At 37.3% G+C, this 18,344-nt stretch overlaps 4 protein-coding genes across 6 annotated transcripts; 1 reads left to right on the forward strand and 3 right to left on the reverse strand.

Annotated features, from left to right (window-relative positions):
- Positions 1-14: 14 nt before the first annotated feature.
- On the reverse strand, positions 15-889 carry LOC112180479 (heat shock protein 83). The gene is made up of 3 exons (XM_040511340.1): positions 607-889; positions 94-528; positions 15-49 (listed from the first exon to the last, which is right to left on the reverse strand). Exons 1-3 carry the CDS (start codon positions 887-889, stop codon positions 15-17), a joined length of 753 nt encoding a protein of 250 aa, XP_040367274.1.
- A 3,399-nt stretch (positions 890-4,288) lies between these two features.
- LOC112176483 (mitogen-activated protein kinase 4) lies at positions 4,289-8,602 on the forward strand. 2 transcript variants are annotated; one of them, XR_002926957.2, is made up of 6 exons: positions 4,289-4,773; positions 5,331-5,460; positions 6,028-6,165; positions 6,716-7,048; positions 7,794-7,970; positions 8,077-8,218. XR_002926957.2 is itself a non-coding variant. In XM_024314423.2 (6 exons), the coding sequence occupies exons 1-6, from the start codon at positions 4,601-4,603 to the stop codon at positions 8,247-8,249; spliced, it is 1,131 nt and encodes a 376-aa protein (XP_024170191.1). In that variant the 5' UTR covers positions 4,292-4,600; the 3' UTR covers positions 8,250-8,602. The 2 variants fall into 2 exon arrangements, 1 of the variants encoding a protein (XP_024170191.1); XM_024314423.2 differs by having other exon boundaries at positions 4,292-4,773; positions 7,787-7,970; positions 8,077-8,602.
- A 176-nt stretch (positions 8,603-8,778) lies between these two features.
- LOC112176482 (probable polygalacturonase) lies at positions 8,779-11,413 on the reverse strand. Of its 2 annotated transcripts, none has more exons than XM_024314421.2 (6): positions 11,196-11,413; positions 10,586-10,921; positions 10,353-10,473; positions 10,087-10,261; positions 9,811-9,881; positions 8,779-9,688 (listed from the first exon to the last, which is right to left on the reverse strand). In XM_024314421.2, the coding sequence occupies exons 1-6, from the start codon at positions 11,226-11,228 to the stop codon at positions 8,979-8,981; spliced, it is 1,446 nt and encodes a 481-aa protein (XP_024170189.1). In that variant the 5' UTR covers positions 11,229-11,413; the 3' UTR covers positions 8,779-8,978. The 2 variants fall into 2 exon arrangements, with proteins under 2 accessions (XP_024170189.1, XP_024170190.1); XM_024314422.2 differs by lacking the exon at positions 11,196-11,413 and adding an exon at positions 11,041-11,178.
- Positions 11,414-15,759: 4,346 nt separating this feature from the next.
- LOC112179580 (protein SPIRAL1-like 5) lies at positions 15,760-16,629 on the reverse strand. Its single transcript, XM_024318043.2, has 2 exons — positions 16,365-16,629; positions 15,760-16,270 (listed from the first exon to the last, which is right to left on the reverse strand). Exons 1-2 carry the CDS (start codon positions 16,584-16,586, stop codon positions 16,196-16,198), a joined length of 297 nt encoding a protein of 98 aa, XP_024173811.1. The 5' UTR covers positions 16,587-16,629; the 3' UTR covers positions 15,760-16,195.
- Between the last annotated feature and the right edge of the window lie 1,715 nt (positions 16,630-18,344).

Here is an 18,344-nt window from a genome sequence, read left to right on the forward strand (position 1 = left end):
TGAGTAGCTCCCACTCATGTACCACCTCCATCACCTTCTTCTTCTTCGGCTTCCCTTCCTTGTCTTTGTCCTCATCAACTTCCTCAACATCACCCTCCTCTGTATTCTTGGCTTCCCCTGCATCATCTTCATCATCACTAATCTCTTTCTCCACGGTCTTCTTCACCCATAGGTAAATCGGGTAGCTTATAAACTCGGAATGCTTCTTCACAAGCTCCTTGAGCTTCCTCTCGTCCAAGAAATCGAGCTGGTCTTCCTTGAGATACAAAATCACCTTGGTCCCTCTACCAAGTGGCTCTCCATTAACATCCCTAGTAACAGTAAAAGACCCACCAGCCTGAGACTCCCACACATATTGATCATCATCATTGTGCTTAGTCACAACAATGACCTTCTCAGCCACCAAATAAGCAGAGTAGAATCCCACGCCGAACTGCCCGATCATGCTCACGTCAGCCCCGACCTGCAAAGCCTCCATAAACTCCTTGGTCCCGGACCTCGCAATCGTCCCCAAATTGTTCACCAATTCTGATTCAACGTCAAATTCATCAGTTCAATCGTTCCATCAAACTATTACAATGTACGAAAATAGTGTCCATTAAGTACCTGCTTTGGTCATGCCAACGCCGGTGTCGAAGATGGTGAGGGTTTTGTTGACCTTGTCTGGGATGATCCGGATGCATAGTTCGGGTTGAGACTCGAGCTTGCTGGGATCAGTCAAGCTCTCGAATCGGATCTTGTCCAATGCATCAGAGGCATTGCTGATGAGCTCGCGGAGGAAAATCTCTTTGTTGCTGTAGAAAGTGTTGATGATCAAACTCAGAAGCTGGTTGATCTCCGCCTGGAATGCGAAGGTCTCAACGTCAGCTTCCATCTCAATTTCAACCATTTTCACCAACTCGAACTCAAAATTTTACAATGCTTTGATAGTGTTTACTCTTTTTTTGTCTTTGTGAATATTTATAATGGGAGAGAGTGAGAGGTTTGGATGAGGTTCTGGTGGGTTCTTTGCCGACCCAGCGAGTCGGTTATAGATGAATCTATCTTGGTGCTTCTAGTTTCTGGATGTCACTCCTAGTTTAGAACTTTCCCGCCAGCGCCTATTTTTGCTACAGCTGTGTTTTGCTTCTGTACGTGGCATTCTAAGCAGAGGGATAAATTGTGGCATTTGACTCTTGACTGTTTTTTCTTATCCGTTGATTGTTTCTGGGCCAGATATCAACTATTTCTTTTGGGTCCAGAACCAATCAATAGAGTAGGCTCAGAAGAGATAGCTGATATCCGGCCCGGATCTCCTTGAGCACTTAAACTTTTGAATTATGTCAAATCGAATAGCATTTTGAAAATTATGTTTTAGTAATAGTGAGTTCATGGCATGGAAGAATTTGAATGAAAATAGGAATTGTAATGGTTTGACATGTTTCGACGTGTCATTGGGTCACTTTCTGAATTTCATGTGTTTGTGAGCTTAGTATCCATAGAGCATGACTTTTAGAATATGAACTTACAAAACATTGAAATATGGAATGGATGTTCTTTCTTTTTAATTAAAAAATTGTAAAATGAAAATATGTTGGAGATTTTGGTATTCCGTTAATTGAAGCACATCTAAAAATAATGATTTATCAATGGTGAGATAATTCTATTGAGGTTTTGCATGTTTTGCCACGTCGAGAGGTGTTATGGAGGTACAAGTAGAATGCAATGACAATGCCAAAACATGTCAAGCCTTTGTAATAGTATTTTTTTTCTTGAAATTAATATGTACCATAAGCTCATTATTCATAGAGCATGATTTTTAGAACATATTTCAATTATCGGAACACCGAAAACCTTAAACAGTTTTTTATTTTATAAAATTTATTATTTTCTAACTTTGAAAAAATCGTTAAAGATATTTGCGTCTTGATTTTTTAGTTCCAACAGTTAGAGAAGTGTTTAAAAATTATTATTTGATGGTAAAAAAAATTTGGTGAGAAAATAAGAAATTGCGACTTTGGCCAAAACATCATGTGTTGTAGTCCATGGTTTTGAATTTTTGAGAAACTATTAGAGTCCAATTTTCAACTCTATGAATTGCAATTAGTTTATAGTTTTCTTTTATTTTTTTTATCAAATAAATAACCTTATAGATTGAAATTCAATAGAGTTGATTACAATTATATTGTAACATATCTATAAAACATTATTGGAGTGTTGTCAAACCTTAAGCCAAAATGACCATTACATATCATTCCGCTGTTATCCATTGACAGATTAAGAAGATGTGGTAGTACCCGCAATTGTAGGGCTGGGCATAAACCGAGCCGGAAGTGCAAAACTGGCCGAACCGCCCTTGAAAACCGGCTCGGGGACCGAACCGGACTGAATATAGTGAAAAAAGTCATTTTTCCGAACCGGACCGGCTTTTTCCGGTTCGGGACTGGGTTCAGTCATTGAACCGACCGGATTAAAACCGAACCGGCCGAATAATTAAATATTTAATTTTTATTTAAATTTATATAATTTTTATATAAATTAATACTTTTTTAATGGTTGTGGAGTTTTCATTGGTTGAAATTAGGTTACACATGGAACCTAATGCACCTGATTCCTCTCAATTAAAAAAAAAAACCTAACTCTAAAGTCAAACTTTGAGGCTATCTCTCTGACTCTCTCACGTCGCTCTCATCTTTCTCTCATCTCTCTGACGTCGCTCTCACCTGTCTCATCTCTCTCCTCTCTCATCTCTCTTGTATATCTCTCATCTCTCTCAGACTCATACTTGGGACGACGACCCCTTCGACCCTCTCATCTCATATCTCTCAGACTCTCATACTGAGGACGACGACCAACGTCGATCAACGCCGACTAAGGACGACGACCAACGACCCTGCCGATCATCCGAAATCGAACCGGGCCGACCTGAAAATTCGGGTCACCCGATTCTTTCGGCCCAGCCCATTAAGAATCAGTTTCCGGTCCAAAAATTAAGCCCACCGAAGAATGTGGATCGGATGCGGTTTTGGCCCATAACCGACCCGGGCCGACCCGCGCCCACCCCTACGCAATTGTACATAGAGATAGACAATGCTCTGCTATTAGGAAATAGCTTGAATCCTCGTTCAGTATTATTCTAGAAGATTCGCTAGTACTGCCTATGATCACCAGAAGCATATTTAGTTGAAACAATCCACCGAGATCCCAAATGCCAAAATCTAAAGTATTTGGGCTCATGAGTGTGGGCCACATTTGGACCCAAATTCAAGCAACATTCTCAAAAACTTTAGACACCCAAAACTCCCAGACTGATTTAGGTCTTAGTAGGCTTGGGCCTTCCAATTAATATGGGCACCCAAGTGGAGCTGGGCCTCCCAGTTGATCTGAGAATATTTAAATAGTGTTATATTTAATAGACAAGTCATTTACAATTTAATAGTAATAAATTATTAATTAGAGCCCAAGTAAGATGTTAAAATTAATGACAAGATGATGTCTTGGCTAAGATGCAGCATGAATACATCAAGTGCATTCATCTCTCTCTCTCTCTCTCTCTCTGTTTTTTCTTCTCCTGTTTATTTTAATTGTTATTGAACCTGGTTCCTGGTAGCATTCATGTTAGAAACCCAAATATTCTGTGTCAGTAGAGAAATTGTTTATTCTCCCTAAACCTAACACAAATTGTAAGGGCACAAAAATCAAAGAGATTATTCAAAAAAAAAAAAATCAAAGAGATGAAAATACTGAGAAAATTCATTCAACTGGTTACCATTTTTTCCAAGTGAGTTAAATGCATCAGTCATGGTGACAACAACCCTCTGTAGGAACCTTTGCCAATATTGCATCAGAAGTCTAGTATCGTGGATTCATGGGTAGTTGGTGACTGAAAAAGTTTGACAGAGACTACATAAACCAATCCTTTACGGTTTACCGGAGACTTAAGTTGCCGTCAAGTAGCTATCTTTTGGAGTGTGTCACACTTCATCATAAAGCCTCAACAACAGCAACACCCTAGAACATGTCGACTCTGACTCTAAGATGTAATACAGTGTGCGGTGATATTAAGATTTCACATTTTGGTGCGAGTAGAAATTTTGATATTTCAAATGTATGGAAGTTGTTGAGGGTGGATACCGCCCGCATCAAAATGTGCACGACTCTAATAGAAAACAAAAGAAGTTGGAAGTCTAGAGTCTAATGCTTGATTTGTTGGTCAAAGTAAAAAGATTTGTTGGTCAAAGTAAAAAGACGCGTGTGCTCCATGATGTAACCCAGTCCAACTCCTTCATCTCTCCCATTACTTTTTACAACTTGTTGTTTGTTAAAAATTTTGAAACCAAGAAAAGTCGGAGTCACCTTAAAAAAAAAAGTCACGGATTTTGCAAACCGTTTCCAGACCGAAAGCTCTAGAAAAGTTGAAGAAAGCTAGCTTTTTGCAGTGCATTGCATTCAGAGTTTCACAGAAAACCCGTTACTCGTTATCCAAAAATCACATATTCAGCTAAATTTGGCTGAGGATCACGAGCACCATTAAAGCCCAGCACAACCCACTTGAGGGTTTTTGAACCCATCACAGAAAGGAGCTTCCTTTGGGTGGTTTGTGTTTTCAAGTAGATTGAACATGGCTGCCAAGGAATCAAGCTCTGCTGCTTCAGCGGATTCTAAAATCAAAAGGGTGCTCACGCATAATGGTCGATATGCGCAGTACAATGTGTTTGGGAACTTGTTTGAGGTCTCTAGCAAGTATGTCCCGCCAATTAGGCCAATTGGTAGAGGTGCTTATGGCATTGTCTGGTAAGTTTTTGCTTAAAGGTTTGATCTTTTTGGCTTCTTTAGCTCCCAAATTGCTTTGTTTTAGAATTGGGTAAATTTGAGTACTATTTATGTGGTGAAATGGTGAATCATATTCAGGAGCATTATGAAGAAAACATGTACGAAATAGAGCAACTAGGGATTATTTAACTGATATAATTTTTTGGATTGGTATGATTTGTTATTCCAGCTTTCTTTGTTGGAGTTATTTGATCTCTCCGCTTAGAGTTTTGTTGGTACTGTACTACTATACTAACCTATAGAAGTTGGCACATACAATGTCAACCAATTAGTTTTCTCAGATTCTTATATCAATTTGGTGATAAATGAGCTAGTTTTGTGATTATAGTTGATTCTTGTTAGCTGAGCAGGCTCAAGTTCTAGACTTCATGCTTTTTTTCAGCTCAACATCCGTTCTCGAGAGCAAATTAGTCTACAATACTGCTTATAACGCTGATGAATGGCTTGTTTCTTTTGACAAAGTATGATCGTTGGTTAATATAGTGGTGGGTTACAATTTTCTCTTCTCTTCTTTCTAGTGCTGCTGTTAATTCAGACACACATGAGGAAGTTGCCATTAAGAAGATCGGTAATGCTTTTGACAACATAATAGATGCCAAGAGGACTTTAAGAGAAATCAAGCTTCTTCGCCATATGAACCATGAAAATGTAAGTTTCATTTTTTGATTTATAACTGAACTTATAAGGAAGTCTATGATAAAATTCATGCTGATATAGTGATATGTGGCTATGCATTTAAGGATGAATTATGCCAAATTTCCTCAGTCCACTTGCAATGCATAATTTCACATATCCAAGTACTGAACTACTAATTGACTTGGTGTTCCAAAGCCTTTGTTTAGCATCTGGCAAGGGCAACATTAGACAAGTGCCTAAAAGGTTCTGTAAAATGGTACATCATTTATCCCATACTTCATACTCAGATAGGTGTTTCTTCTGGGTATCAGTAAGTGCACCTCACTGGCCATGAGGGGGAGAAACATCTTATACAACCTCTCAGTGTGCTATGAATTTTTGCACCTCATTCTTGTCTTTCTGGTTTTTGTATTATAAAACAAAAATGTGAATTATGGGTGAGCATTTCTAAATTTTTGTAGCCATATCCCAGACTGGTTCATTCACATGTGCCCTTATGAGTTTATTTTCTGTTGGACTTCATATGTTACTTCTATTTGGGTCTGCTCAGAATTACAGCTCAGCTAATTTCCTCCACAGGTTATTGGCCTCAAGGACATCGTACGACCGCCCAAAAAAGACAACTTCAATGATGTATACATTGTTTATGAATTAATGGACACTGATCTTCATCAGATCATTCGTTCTGACCAACAACTAACTGATGATCATTGTCAGGTTTGCAACAATGATATCAATGAGGCTTCATACATGTCATTGTTCTTATACATTTCAAATTCTCAATATATATCTCGTTGTTGCAGTAATTATTACATACCTTTGAGATGAAGGTTTCAAAATTGAACTTCCTAAATTTGATGCTTGATGAGAATGGATTATACATTTTTATAAAAGGTTGAAAACACCATGCATGTAGTGATTAGATAATGTTGATAGAAGGGAACTCATCTTATGTTTAATATGTTAAGATTTTGTTATTTAAATTTTAAAGAAAAAAGTCTCATTTTAAAAATTGTTTAACTGTTAGGAATATATATATATATATATATTTTTTTTTTTTCTGCGAATCAATGGGATTTCTGAATTATGTTTACCTTTCCTGCCTGTGAGTCATAGATGGGAATCCGATTTCCTATGAAGTAATGATGTCCCCTTTAGTCTGTGATTATGTGCTTCAATTTTTGATTGATTTAGTGTGCGTTTGCTTGTCTCATTGTTGGAGTGTTCCTGATGAACTAACTCTAGATTCTTATCCTGGAAAATGCAGTACTTTCTGTATCAGCTGTTAAGAGGACTAAAATATATTCACTCTGCCAATGTGTTGCACCGGGATCTGAAGCCAAGTAATCTGCTTCTTAATGCTAATTGTGACCTTAAAATTGGAGATTTTGGACTAGCCAGAACAACATCCGAGACGGATTTCATGACTGAATATGTTGTCACTCGTTGGTACCGAGCACCAGAGTTGCTTCTTAATTGTTCAGAGTACACTGCTGCAATTGATATATGGTCTGTTGGTTGCATACTCGGTGAAATCATAACCAGAGAACCTTTGTTTCCTGGGAAGGATTACGTTCATCAGCTGAGGCTTATCACCGAGGTACTACTTTTAGAGCTTTCAAATGAACATAAAATTTAATCAAGCATTATATTCAGTGTCCTACTGATCTAAGATTGAAGTTACATCAGTAAAAACTGAATATAAAAAGGAAAAGGGGTAACCTAGTTTGATAGGTGTCCATTCTTGAACCCTCTTCTCTCTGAATTTTCTGATTCTCTTTGTCTGGAGAGTTCCTTTCCCATCCTAGCACAAGCTAGGTGTCTAGGTAGGTTGCTGTGCCTAGACAGAGTTGAGTTGAAATATTCTGAAGTGTTCCATGATCCCTAGCTCAGGTGGCAGGGGATAGGTGGGGGTTAAGGGTAGAGATCCTTGGTTCAGACCTCCTTGTGATAAAAAAAAAAATTTTATTTTATAGTGGACATTCCCAAATACCACCATAACCAAACAAAACAGCCTAGTTATTGTTGACTGATAGTCTGATAATTAGGGGATTATAGGCCGGGAAATGGTTGGTGCTTGGTTGTTTCTTCCTGAGTTCTAATTTCAAAAGCTACTAATTTCAGTAATTTGTTATAAGATATGCAGGTTAGATAGATGTTCATATGTTCAAAATTTTATTATGCAAAATGTCAAGCTGGTGGTCTACTATGTCTGCAAATTTTTCAGTGAGCAAATTTGTGGGGTGTTTTGTTTTTCCTTCCTAGTGGGAAGTTCTTTACAAGTGGTAGACAGATGTACATGGAACATAATATGTGATATTATTTTGGTTGTTTAAAGTTAATAGGTTCACCTGATGATGCGAGCCTTGGATTTCTTCGAAGTGATAATACCCGCAGATATGTAAAACAGCTCCCGCAATTCCGGAGGCAACAGTTCTCTGCTAGATTCCCTAATATGTCTCCTGGGGCTTTGGATTTGCTAGAGAAAATGCTCGTCTTTGATCCCACCAGACGCATTACTGGTACAAGAAATGGGTTTAAGCTTTCTAGAGCTTTTGCAAAGTATTGGATCATATTGAGTCAATGTTTTTTTTTTTTCCTGACTCATGGTTATATATCTGTTTGCAGTTGACGAGGCACTTTGTCACCCATACTTGTCGTCCCTTCACGACAACAATGATGAGCCTGTTTGCCCCAGGGCTTTCCATTTTGATTTTGAGCAACCATCATGCACTGAAGAGCACATCAAAGAGCTCATCTGGAGGGAAGCAGTGAAGTATAATCCAGAGCCAACTCATTAGAGGGCTTGCTTTTCTAGGTCTGTAGATACATATTATGAATCAGTCCCTCTGTAACAATGAATCATCAATCACATTCGGAATAGCTATAAAGATTGTGTACTTGTAACTGGAATAGCTATAAAGATTGTGTACTAGTAACTTGAATTCAACTGATGTACTAGGAGCTGAGTTACTTGAGAATGCCCCAAGTCGGTTGTTGTTATGCTCTTACTTGAGCTTTCAAGACTCTAGAGCATAGTAGAAGTGCAATCGGGGCACAAAGATTGTGGATGCTGTTTTAATTTAGATATGGATTTTTAAGCGTAACCACTTGTGTAAAATTAATAGATGTGAAGCCTGTTTCCATTTGTTGATTGAAACTTGCACATTTTAGATTATTGCTTGCTTCTTTGTTTGTTGTAATGATGGATTTGGTGGTTCCTTGTTCTGAGAATGTGTTTTGGCAATGGTTTGGGGATCCCAACCTTCATCGAAACAGTCTCTTAAGATATATTACAAATATTAAGTTTAATTTGTCATCGACCAAGAGTGAAAATACATGATCTTACAGGAAACTTTCATTCAATCTGGTGTGCGATTACATTGTTGCTTTTTGGCTATAAATAGTTCATCTATCTTGAAAAGAAATCATTGTTATGGCAATGTCTCACACAGCTAGTTGATTTTACTTCTAAGATTCTTTTTCTCAATGGTTTTGGAAGTGCAATGTTGTGAGGACAGTAGAATCTGTCACCAGTACTTTCCTCTGTAAGAGCAGAGCTGAAGTTGCATATTATCAACCGGAAGACTTTCTTCTGGGAAATCACATGCCCCGATCTTCTCCGGACCCTGGTCTGCTAGAAGCTCACACGGCTGAGGAACCACTCTGCTTGAAATCCCAGCAACGTCAGTACAGTTCCAAGGTACTTTCTTTCCCTTCTTTGCCATTGTAATTGTAACATTAGATATGCAAATCCCAGTAAATGGATCTCCAGTTATTCCCCCCAGTTTACCTGCCATTGTTACATTCTCAGCCACCATATCATGATAATTTATGTTCTGGATCACTGGAAGCGCATTAGGATCATAGCCATCATCTGCATGTGATCCATAGTCTCCTGCAATCCAAAATACATACTTCATGGTTTTCATGGTCATCCCTCTGACATATATGTCTTTCACAAAGCCTCCTCTTCCTACAGCAGTTTTGATTCTGACTCCTGATTCCGTGTTAATGGCAAGGATATCCTCAGCCCTGACATCTTGGATCCCACCAGACATCTCACTTCCGAGTGCAATCACAGCACTAAATGGAGAAATGCATGTCAAACGTCTGATCACAAGCGCTTTGGTTGGCATCCCAAAGGCAATACCATACTCATCCCAACCACTCTTTACGGCTATACAATCATCTCCAGAGACAATGTAACAGTCCTCAATTCGAGTATTTGTGCAAGAGTCTAAACAATAAAAACCAATAGTTTGATTAGCAATTGAGGAGCATTCATACTAGTTTGACATCAAACTTCGATTTGCATTTTGTGCAGATGAGCAAGAATTTAGTACATATACACATGCTTACCGGGGTTGATCCCATCTGTGTTTGGAGACGTTACTGGTGCAAGGATTGTAAGGCCTTGAACTAGAACATTGCTGCATTTTTCATCTTTTGTTAGAACAAATCTCAGAATTCAAAAGACTCAAACTTTATGAGTTTGAGAGTTGTTTTATGCAAGTTGACTGAACAAGTTTGTTACCCTTTTACTTATCTCTTGCAGTTCTTACAGCATTAGACATAAAAAAGTAGCAATTAGAGAGTAAGAACAAAGCCATTTGCAGAGCCAGAGAATGAAGTTACCTGCTGTAAACAGGATGAACATTCCATGATGGAGAATTAACCAAAGTAAGGTTCGAAATTTGGATATTTTCTGAGAACATGATTTCAATCAGGTAAGGCCGAGTGTACTTTAACTCCCCCTTGTGGAATTTTTGCCACCATAGTTCACCTTGACCATCAATTGTGCCATTTTCCCCTAATATAAAATGTACCTCATAAACTCAGCAAAATACTCTAATTTTCTCAATTGTATTATTCATAATTGAAGCATATTTCGTGCTTGTTACCTGTTACTACAACATCAGTGAGGTTGGTTCCAAATATCAGACTGATGAATCTTCCTCCAGCAGTATCCCTTCCTCTACCGTACGATGGAAGTGGATCAATCACTGGCCATTCATTCTCATCCTAGCACAATAATGAAGATAACATTATCATAGAGTCATCAAATTTGCAGCCATTCGATCAAACACAAAAAATGACAAAAGGTTATTGTCTAAAGAGGGTTAGGTTGTCTAACCTGAGAGGCAAGAAGAACAGCATCCTTGTGGAGATAGAGAGTGAAATGGCTCGTGAGGTTGAAGCTCCCAGTTAACCATTTCCCAGCAGGAACAAAAAGTTGGGATCCACCTTGTGAGTCATATTGACTCAGATGCTGAATTGCTGCCTGAAAAGCCTTGGTGTTTGATGTGATACCATCACCAACTCCTCCAAAATCTGCCAGTGATGCACTTTGGGCTCTGCAACTTATGGCTGAGTACTCAAAGCTGTCCACATTCTTAGCCTTCCGGCTTTCAACTCCGTTTGTGCACAATGAAACCAGAACCAGTAGTACCACCATAGCCATCTTAGGTAACTGTCACATTGAAAGCACAGCCAGCACGTTTAATGTGATTTCAGTAACTGCCATTTTTTTTCTTTGAGAAACAACCAAAACAAATATTGTAAATCACAATATGAGAGAGTCCCACATACCAAAAATTGTAAAGGAGAGAACTTTATGCATAAAGATTTTTTTTTGTGTTCCAATGAAAATGATGAACATCAAAGAGCAATGCCTTTGGTCTGTGAAACCAAATTTGTGGAGCTAAAGAGGAGAGAAAGAATGAATGAAATGGAAGAGGGGTTACCTGAGCTTTTGGGGGAGTCCTCCAAAGTCCCATCACACAAAAGGTAGTTTCTCAAACATGGTATTTTGGTTTGTTGCAGAACCAAAGTATATATAGAGTCAAAAACTGTGCAGTTTGTGTTCTGTGTTTATCAGTTACTTTCACGCCACTGATTTTTCTGTCTTGTTTGAGAATGAAACCTAATTACATAAGCAATGCCTAAACTCTAAAAGTGCTGTAATCAGAGACCCAATACCTCAATTATGGGGTGTTTTATACTGTCTTCGGATTACTAAAATTTTTGAGCCAAGAATCGAGAGTCATTGAATTAATTCATTGTGTGGAGCAAATCTTAAATAATGATTAATTTAATGACTTTCGAGACTTTGAAGCACTACAGAATTTTGGGTCAATTATAGGGTTTATTAGTTTCCTTTCTTCTCATCCCTAGCTAAAGTTTGTATATATCCACGTCTCAAAGAATCATTCTCTGAGAATCTGTCACAACTCAAAGTTAAAAAGAAACAAGGATATAAAAAAGAAAACTTTGTATTTTAGTAGTGTGAGTTGAGATCTGTGTGACATGTAAATAGATTATGATAATGCTACCCTTAGCTTCATCTCAATTCTAATTTCTTTTGGTTCTTGGTGCATTGCAGCAAGAGTCAATATGATTCAAGCAAGATCTGAGGGCATCATTGTGAGATCACATGCTCAGTTTTGAAATCAGAAAAAGAGGAAGTTGAAGCAGGCCAACAGTGTGTTCCAATATGCCAATATGGAGTCAGAAAGATATATCATCTTTATGATAATGATGGTGACTATGTGGAACACACAATGACACAATATGAACTGTGCGCACTAAAGAAAGCACTCCCACTTTCCCCATTGCAATTTCTTCTTTGAAAACTGATCATCGCATTTGCTATTTCTGGATGGAGCTGAAATCATCTTTTTCTCACTAGAGATAGTTAGTTCAATCCTACCCCATACCCATCACTTTCTCCCCAATTTGTTTAAAACCACAAGTTTGGAAACAACTCAACAGGTACATATACCAGATTACCCAACCATGTGTACTAGGCATTATCCAAAGTAATGTACCTAATGCATGTTAATGGCAGTGGTGAGGTCATATGGGAATGGGATTATGGGTTTCTTGAGTGCCTGGTGGTGTACCAAAATGAATGGATTTGTTACAAGCCTAAGATCCACTATGGCTTGGACAGTTGGACCAAAAAGAGGAAATGTCTTTCATTTTCAGTAATCCCATACACTAGTTGTGTTACAGGGAATGTTACTAGAGACCATTTTTACAGACGATTCAATTTATGAAAACCAGTTTAGTAATAGAGTTTGGACATATGAGGTCTTTTGCGTAGATTAATCCCTTCAGATTTTGCATAGGCCGGGTTTGAAAGCCGCAAAGTAGGATTATTAGTAGTTTTGGTCGAAACTGGAAAAGTACAGGAAAAAAAAAAAATTGGCTGCCTGTGGATCTATGATGTGATTGGGTCCACAAATTCACGGTACATTTGTCAGATTCGTATTGTATGATTGTGTAGCATATAATGTCATTATCTCCCCGTGACACTTTGATTTATGGCCAGCTCTTCACGGGCACTACTAAGTAGTGGAGGCTAGAGAATCCTTCTCTTTAGTTATCACAATCTTCTGCATTATATAGGCACCAAGCCACCAACTTTTATCTGTTACTAAACTTAAGGGAACATGAGAATCTTAATTGTGGTCACTGGCCAGAAAAAAGACAGAAAATTATATCATATGAAGAGCATAAATTGTTCATAACAATATGTATGTGGGTTCATCTAAACATCCCATTTTAAACTATTTTGTATATCTACTACATTAGTAAAAACGTGTAACAACGCATTGAGGAGTTGTTAATACATTATTTTATACATGTTTTTGTTCTTTTATTTAGTTATATATATTAATCTTATATATGCATATTTGAATGTTGACGTTTCCATGCCACAATTGATAAAGAACCTAGGGCGTATTGCTCAAATTAAGCCTCAAACAATTAGTCCGGCTATCCGACCCGAGAAATAGTAATATCTCGGAAGACATTGATACAAAAGTTCATGACTTTAACAATGAACTCATGCTCTAACAATTTTCACACTAAAATTTCAACTCTCCATACTTAATATCCCACAGTTTGATCAACAATAATTTGTTAATACCTTAAAAACATTACTACACACCTAGTAGATGCGATATACAATTTTAATTTATAAGTGGAAAGTGGGTTCTTAGGGACAGTAAGGTTCTCAGACTCATGACCTGATTGCAGTACTAAGTGATGAAAAGATTATCACCTGCATTTAATTTGTCATGTCTCCCAAATAGCAACGGTTTAGTATGAACTATGAATCATATTGAAGATGGATGCTGTTTAGCATGAGCTATGAAACTTATAACTGAGAAGAAACTATTGAATCTACAGTGGACATCATGCATTACATGTGCTTCTGAACGTAAAAAATACATGCTCCTTTGGAAGAGTAACTTTTGATGCATATATACCTTGTCAACTTCAATGGCTACATCGCACCACCAGAAAAAAAAAAAAAAAAAAGCTTCAATGGCTAGATATATATGTAAAGGGGAAAACGATATTGCAGGATACACAACATTATTTAATGGAGTGAGCGAGATTTGATTGCAATACAAGGCAAGAAGTTAAGACGAGCTAGATTCAGCAGGAGAATTAACCTCTCCCAAACTAGCAATTAGTTGTAAATGCCAAACATTATTAGCTAGTAGCTACTATGACCCTGATCCTCAAGCGTTGTAAAAATTTATTGTAACCAAAGAAAATAGCCATCAATGCATCATTCTATCTAACTATTAAATTATGTATAGTTTATACACATGCATGCAATCATGTGGAGAGTTCAATACATATTACTAAACTGTTGCAATTTGTTTCAGTGTCTAGGGCAATTAAATGTTGAGAGTTCTTTTGGGACAATGAGTCAGGGACCTACTAGCTTAGATTGGAGAAAGCAAGGTCGAATTAGCTCAGTATCCAAAATGCTCACCCTAAACGAAACCCAACTAGAGCTAGGCCTATTTTGTTGGTCTAGCCGAATAAGTCTAGAAAATTGCAAGGCCGATTAACTTCTCCTAGTTAGTTTACAGCCCAATAATATGATACAGCTGTATCATTACGAGTGGTGCTTTTGCCCCCAAACATTTAATCTTCACACCAGCACTTCAATTATAAGAACTTAATTTCTAATCTCTTATATATCATAGTCATGGTCTCTCAATTTTCTAAGCTCTAAAAGCAAATAAAAGGACTCCATTCCATATAGAGGTGATATCTGGAATCTGGATGCCAGCTAAGTAGCTGGTCTAGCGAGCGCGCACGCACACATATTGTACTTGGAGCATGGACATACCTTTCGGTCTTTCACTACAACAAAACTGCTCTATATATAGCCACCATCAATATCCATTTTCATGCAAAACAGCTAAAAATTATATGTAGTATTAAGTTATTAATTCAGGTGTGCATATGTACATCAATGTATAAGTTAAGTTCTTAATTGATCGAAGGCTCACACTACTGCAGCGCGCATGCATATGATATGAATACATATGCAGCCAATGCTTGAAAGCTGATTAAATTACAATTATAGATATGCATGCATTAATCTATTGAATGTTTAATCAACTACGCCAGTTAGGCATGATCAATTTCAAGCATATATAATCTATTTGCTCGGAGCTTCATTAAAATCTGTCCCAGATGACAGCTTCATGAGTCAGTTCATCTTGTCCAATTACATATGAACTAGCATCTCATCAACAATAAGTTCTATTTTTCATTTGGTCGGTATGCTAGCAATACCATCAAGTTTTAGTATAATTTATTTAATTTACTTCAGCAAGTAGCTGGTGATTACTAGGATGTACTAACTCGATCAGGACCTGGTTTCTGAGGGCTCAAATGATAGCTTCAACACAACCCAGGCGACCTAGCTAGATGTTCAGAAGAGGCAACAAGCCAAGCATGTAATCATATGTATGTAATTGAATTTGAATCTAGCTGAGGTCTGTGAGTATTTGCCAAATTAGCTACCTGGCCTTTTTAACTGGTTTATCTAGCTTACTATGTTGGCAGTAAGTGTATATTATCTTCTCCAAAGTTTATAGGGAGAGGGTGATAATTTTACAGTAAGAGATAACCCTAAAATAATCTGTATGTTTAGACAAAATGATTACAATTAAAAAAAGTGGGTCAGAATTATAAAATGTAAATAAGGAACTTAATTATTTTATGGGGTCGAATCTAAAGACATAGCTTAGAAAGTACACCCAGAACTTGAATTCAACATTTCTATTGGTTATGAAGGAGTCTCAAAACAGTTAAAAATTTCTACTCTTTAGGGTTCTTCATAATAAACAAATCAGAAAGGAAAAGATCAGAAGAATGCCTGCTCGATTTTAACATTAGTACTGGTCGGAATTAAACAAGTAAACTAATCAATCTTTTTTAAAGATAAACAGAAAGTGTCGCTTTTGGCTTTCCAAATCTGACCAAGAAGAATAGACAAACTTATAGTTCTATATAATTCAGCCATATCAGAATAAAACACCAAAACAAACTTACTACATATTTATAGAATTGTATACATCAGTCAAACTTAATTAATTAAGAAAACCCACATGTGGAACCTAAATTTGCAAACAGAAGGCAAACCCACAAACTTACATCTATATATAATCCTCTATATCATGCACTTTCACCAAATCTTGGAGTTCATGATAGCTAGAGTAGTTGATTACTTATTATCTCTCTACACCCCACTCGATCTTCTTCGTCCAACCCTCGAAGAAACCCTTGCAAATACAACACTCGTCGGGACTGATATATCCCTTTTATTTAACACAGTATTTTGTTTATTTCCGGAACCCATAAAACTATATATTCAATATTATTGATTGTTATTGACCGAAGTAGGGAGCTAGAGGAAATAGAGGCATCACTTATCTCCAAACAAGTACCCAAGTGATGAATCACCGCCAGGAACTGATTTAACTTTTGTTGTTGGACGATCCTGAATTATCATGTGCAGATCCATGATTAACTTTCCGAGTTATATAATATATGTAAATATAGAAAATCTACAACATATATGACAGTAAACTTACAGTTAAGAAGTTTCCAGAATTTGGGCCTTCAGCTCTTCGATAGTTGTTGGAATTGGAAGGAGTCTGATGATCTGAAGGTTTTTGATCTTCAGTGGTGGTGGTATCGATGCCGTATGGCGGCAATACTGGCTTAGCAGCGGGAGGTGGAGTTTGTGGCTCCTCTGAGCCAAACAAGTAGCCCAATGAACTTTGTCCACCGCCAGAGCTCCCACCTCTACTCATGGCTTCTCAGGAATCAGAACTTCAGAAATGGGATGAGAAGGAAAGAGGGAGCCCTAATATATATACTGAGGATGATGATGCATACCTAATTTGTCATTAAATTTATTATTAAATAGTAATATCAACTTTAATCGCACCATGCATAGTAATTTACAAGACGGAAAGGGACATCCGATGTATATATGTATGGAACTGTCTTTGTACAAGGAGATATAAGTGCATCACAGAATTTTGGTAATTAGGGTTTTGTTTCGGTGGACTTGTGCAATTCTCAACCCTTAATCATTATTGCGTTGTACTTTGAAATCCACCAAAACACCTTTCTCAAAGAAAAAAAAAAACGTTTAAGAAAACACAAGGAGAAAGCATATACAAGGCATGAAACAGACCTTTTTTTTTTTTTTAAATAAAAGTTAAATTCATTAGATCAACAGCCAATAGGCTAGAGTCTACCATAACTTACATAAGCAAAACTCAGCAAGAAAATCGTAACTAAACTATCTAAGCTAGAGCAAATCATTAAAATCTCTGGGACGCATACCCTATATATATTCAAATCTGTTTTATTATAAATTTCCTAGTTAGAGTTAGGACGATTAGATTGATCTATATTTCTATAATCGTTGCTTTGAAAGGTGGCTGAACGGAATTATAAGTTGGTTGAAGGAACTTGAATTTGATTAACCTTTAAAACAATAGTAACCTCTTATAAATCGGGATTAGTGATAAATGATTATTGCACAACTGGACAAGAACTTAACTCTTAGTAGTTTTTTTTTTTTTTTTTTTGACTTTGGCAAGGGGAACCCAAAGGCTTCCTAAGCCCAAGATAAACCCCTTCGGCGCATGTGGAATGCTCCAACTGTGCATTGCAGCACAGTGTCTGGCCACTTTGACAGCTTCGGGATTCGAACCTAGGTTGGGGAGCACACCCAACTAGGCAAGAACCACTAGGCCACTTGCAGTGGTTAACTCTTAGTAGTTGACGAAGTAGTGTTAGCTCAGTGGTTAGAGCACCCACTATCTAATGACGAAGTCATGAGTTCGAGTCATTATGGGGGTAGGAGTGAAATCATTTGATCTTCTTTAATTTTATAAAGAAGAACAAAAAAAAAAAAAAACTCTTAGTAGTTGACCATTGTTGGAAGATCCCTAAGCCCACAGATTACCAATTACACCTTGATTCTTTCTTTGTTCTCTTAGTGGTTTTATAACGGGAGAAATTAACTATAGGGCTGATCATCAAATAGGTAAATCAATTAATCACTGTTAACTAATTTACCATGACATAATCAATTAACTGTCCTTAACTCGACAGGGTCAGGTGGGTTGGTCCTAAACTACATTATTTAAAGAGCTAATAAAGCAAATGCTACTTAAAAATTGGGGTTAAATCAAGAAAATATATGGAGGGTGAGTCATTGAGTAGTCTAGCTAACTGTCTAATTAACAAGATCTATTACATGGATGAGATGGAATCTTAAAAATTGAAACGGTCAGCGCGGCATAAAAATATAATATAATTATCTTGGAAGCTTAATTTTCTGTTTAGATTTCCAATATTAATTCCTTAATTTGATGAGTTGCATTTCTCTGGCTCATTGGGAAGTTCTACATAAAAATATGATAGAAAGTCATCAGTTCAATTTAGATGAATACTACCACAAATCAGATCAATGCAGCTATCTAATACTGCTTCAGTATTTCTCGTATATTAATGTGCTCCGAGTGTGGTCTTTTTTCGCTCTCTGAATTAAG

The sequence above is a fragment of the Rosa chinensis genome, chromosome 7, assembly GCF_002994745.2.
Source record: "Rosa chinensis cultivar Old Blush chromosome 7, RchiOBHm-V2, whole genome shotgun sequence".
Lineage (NCBI taxonomy): Eukaryota > Viridiplantae > Streptophyta > Magnoliopsida > Rosales > Rosaceae > Rosa > Rosa chinensis.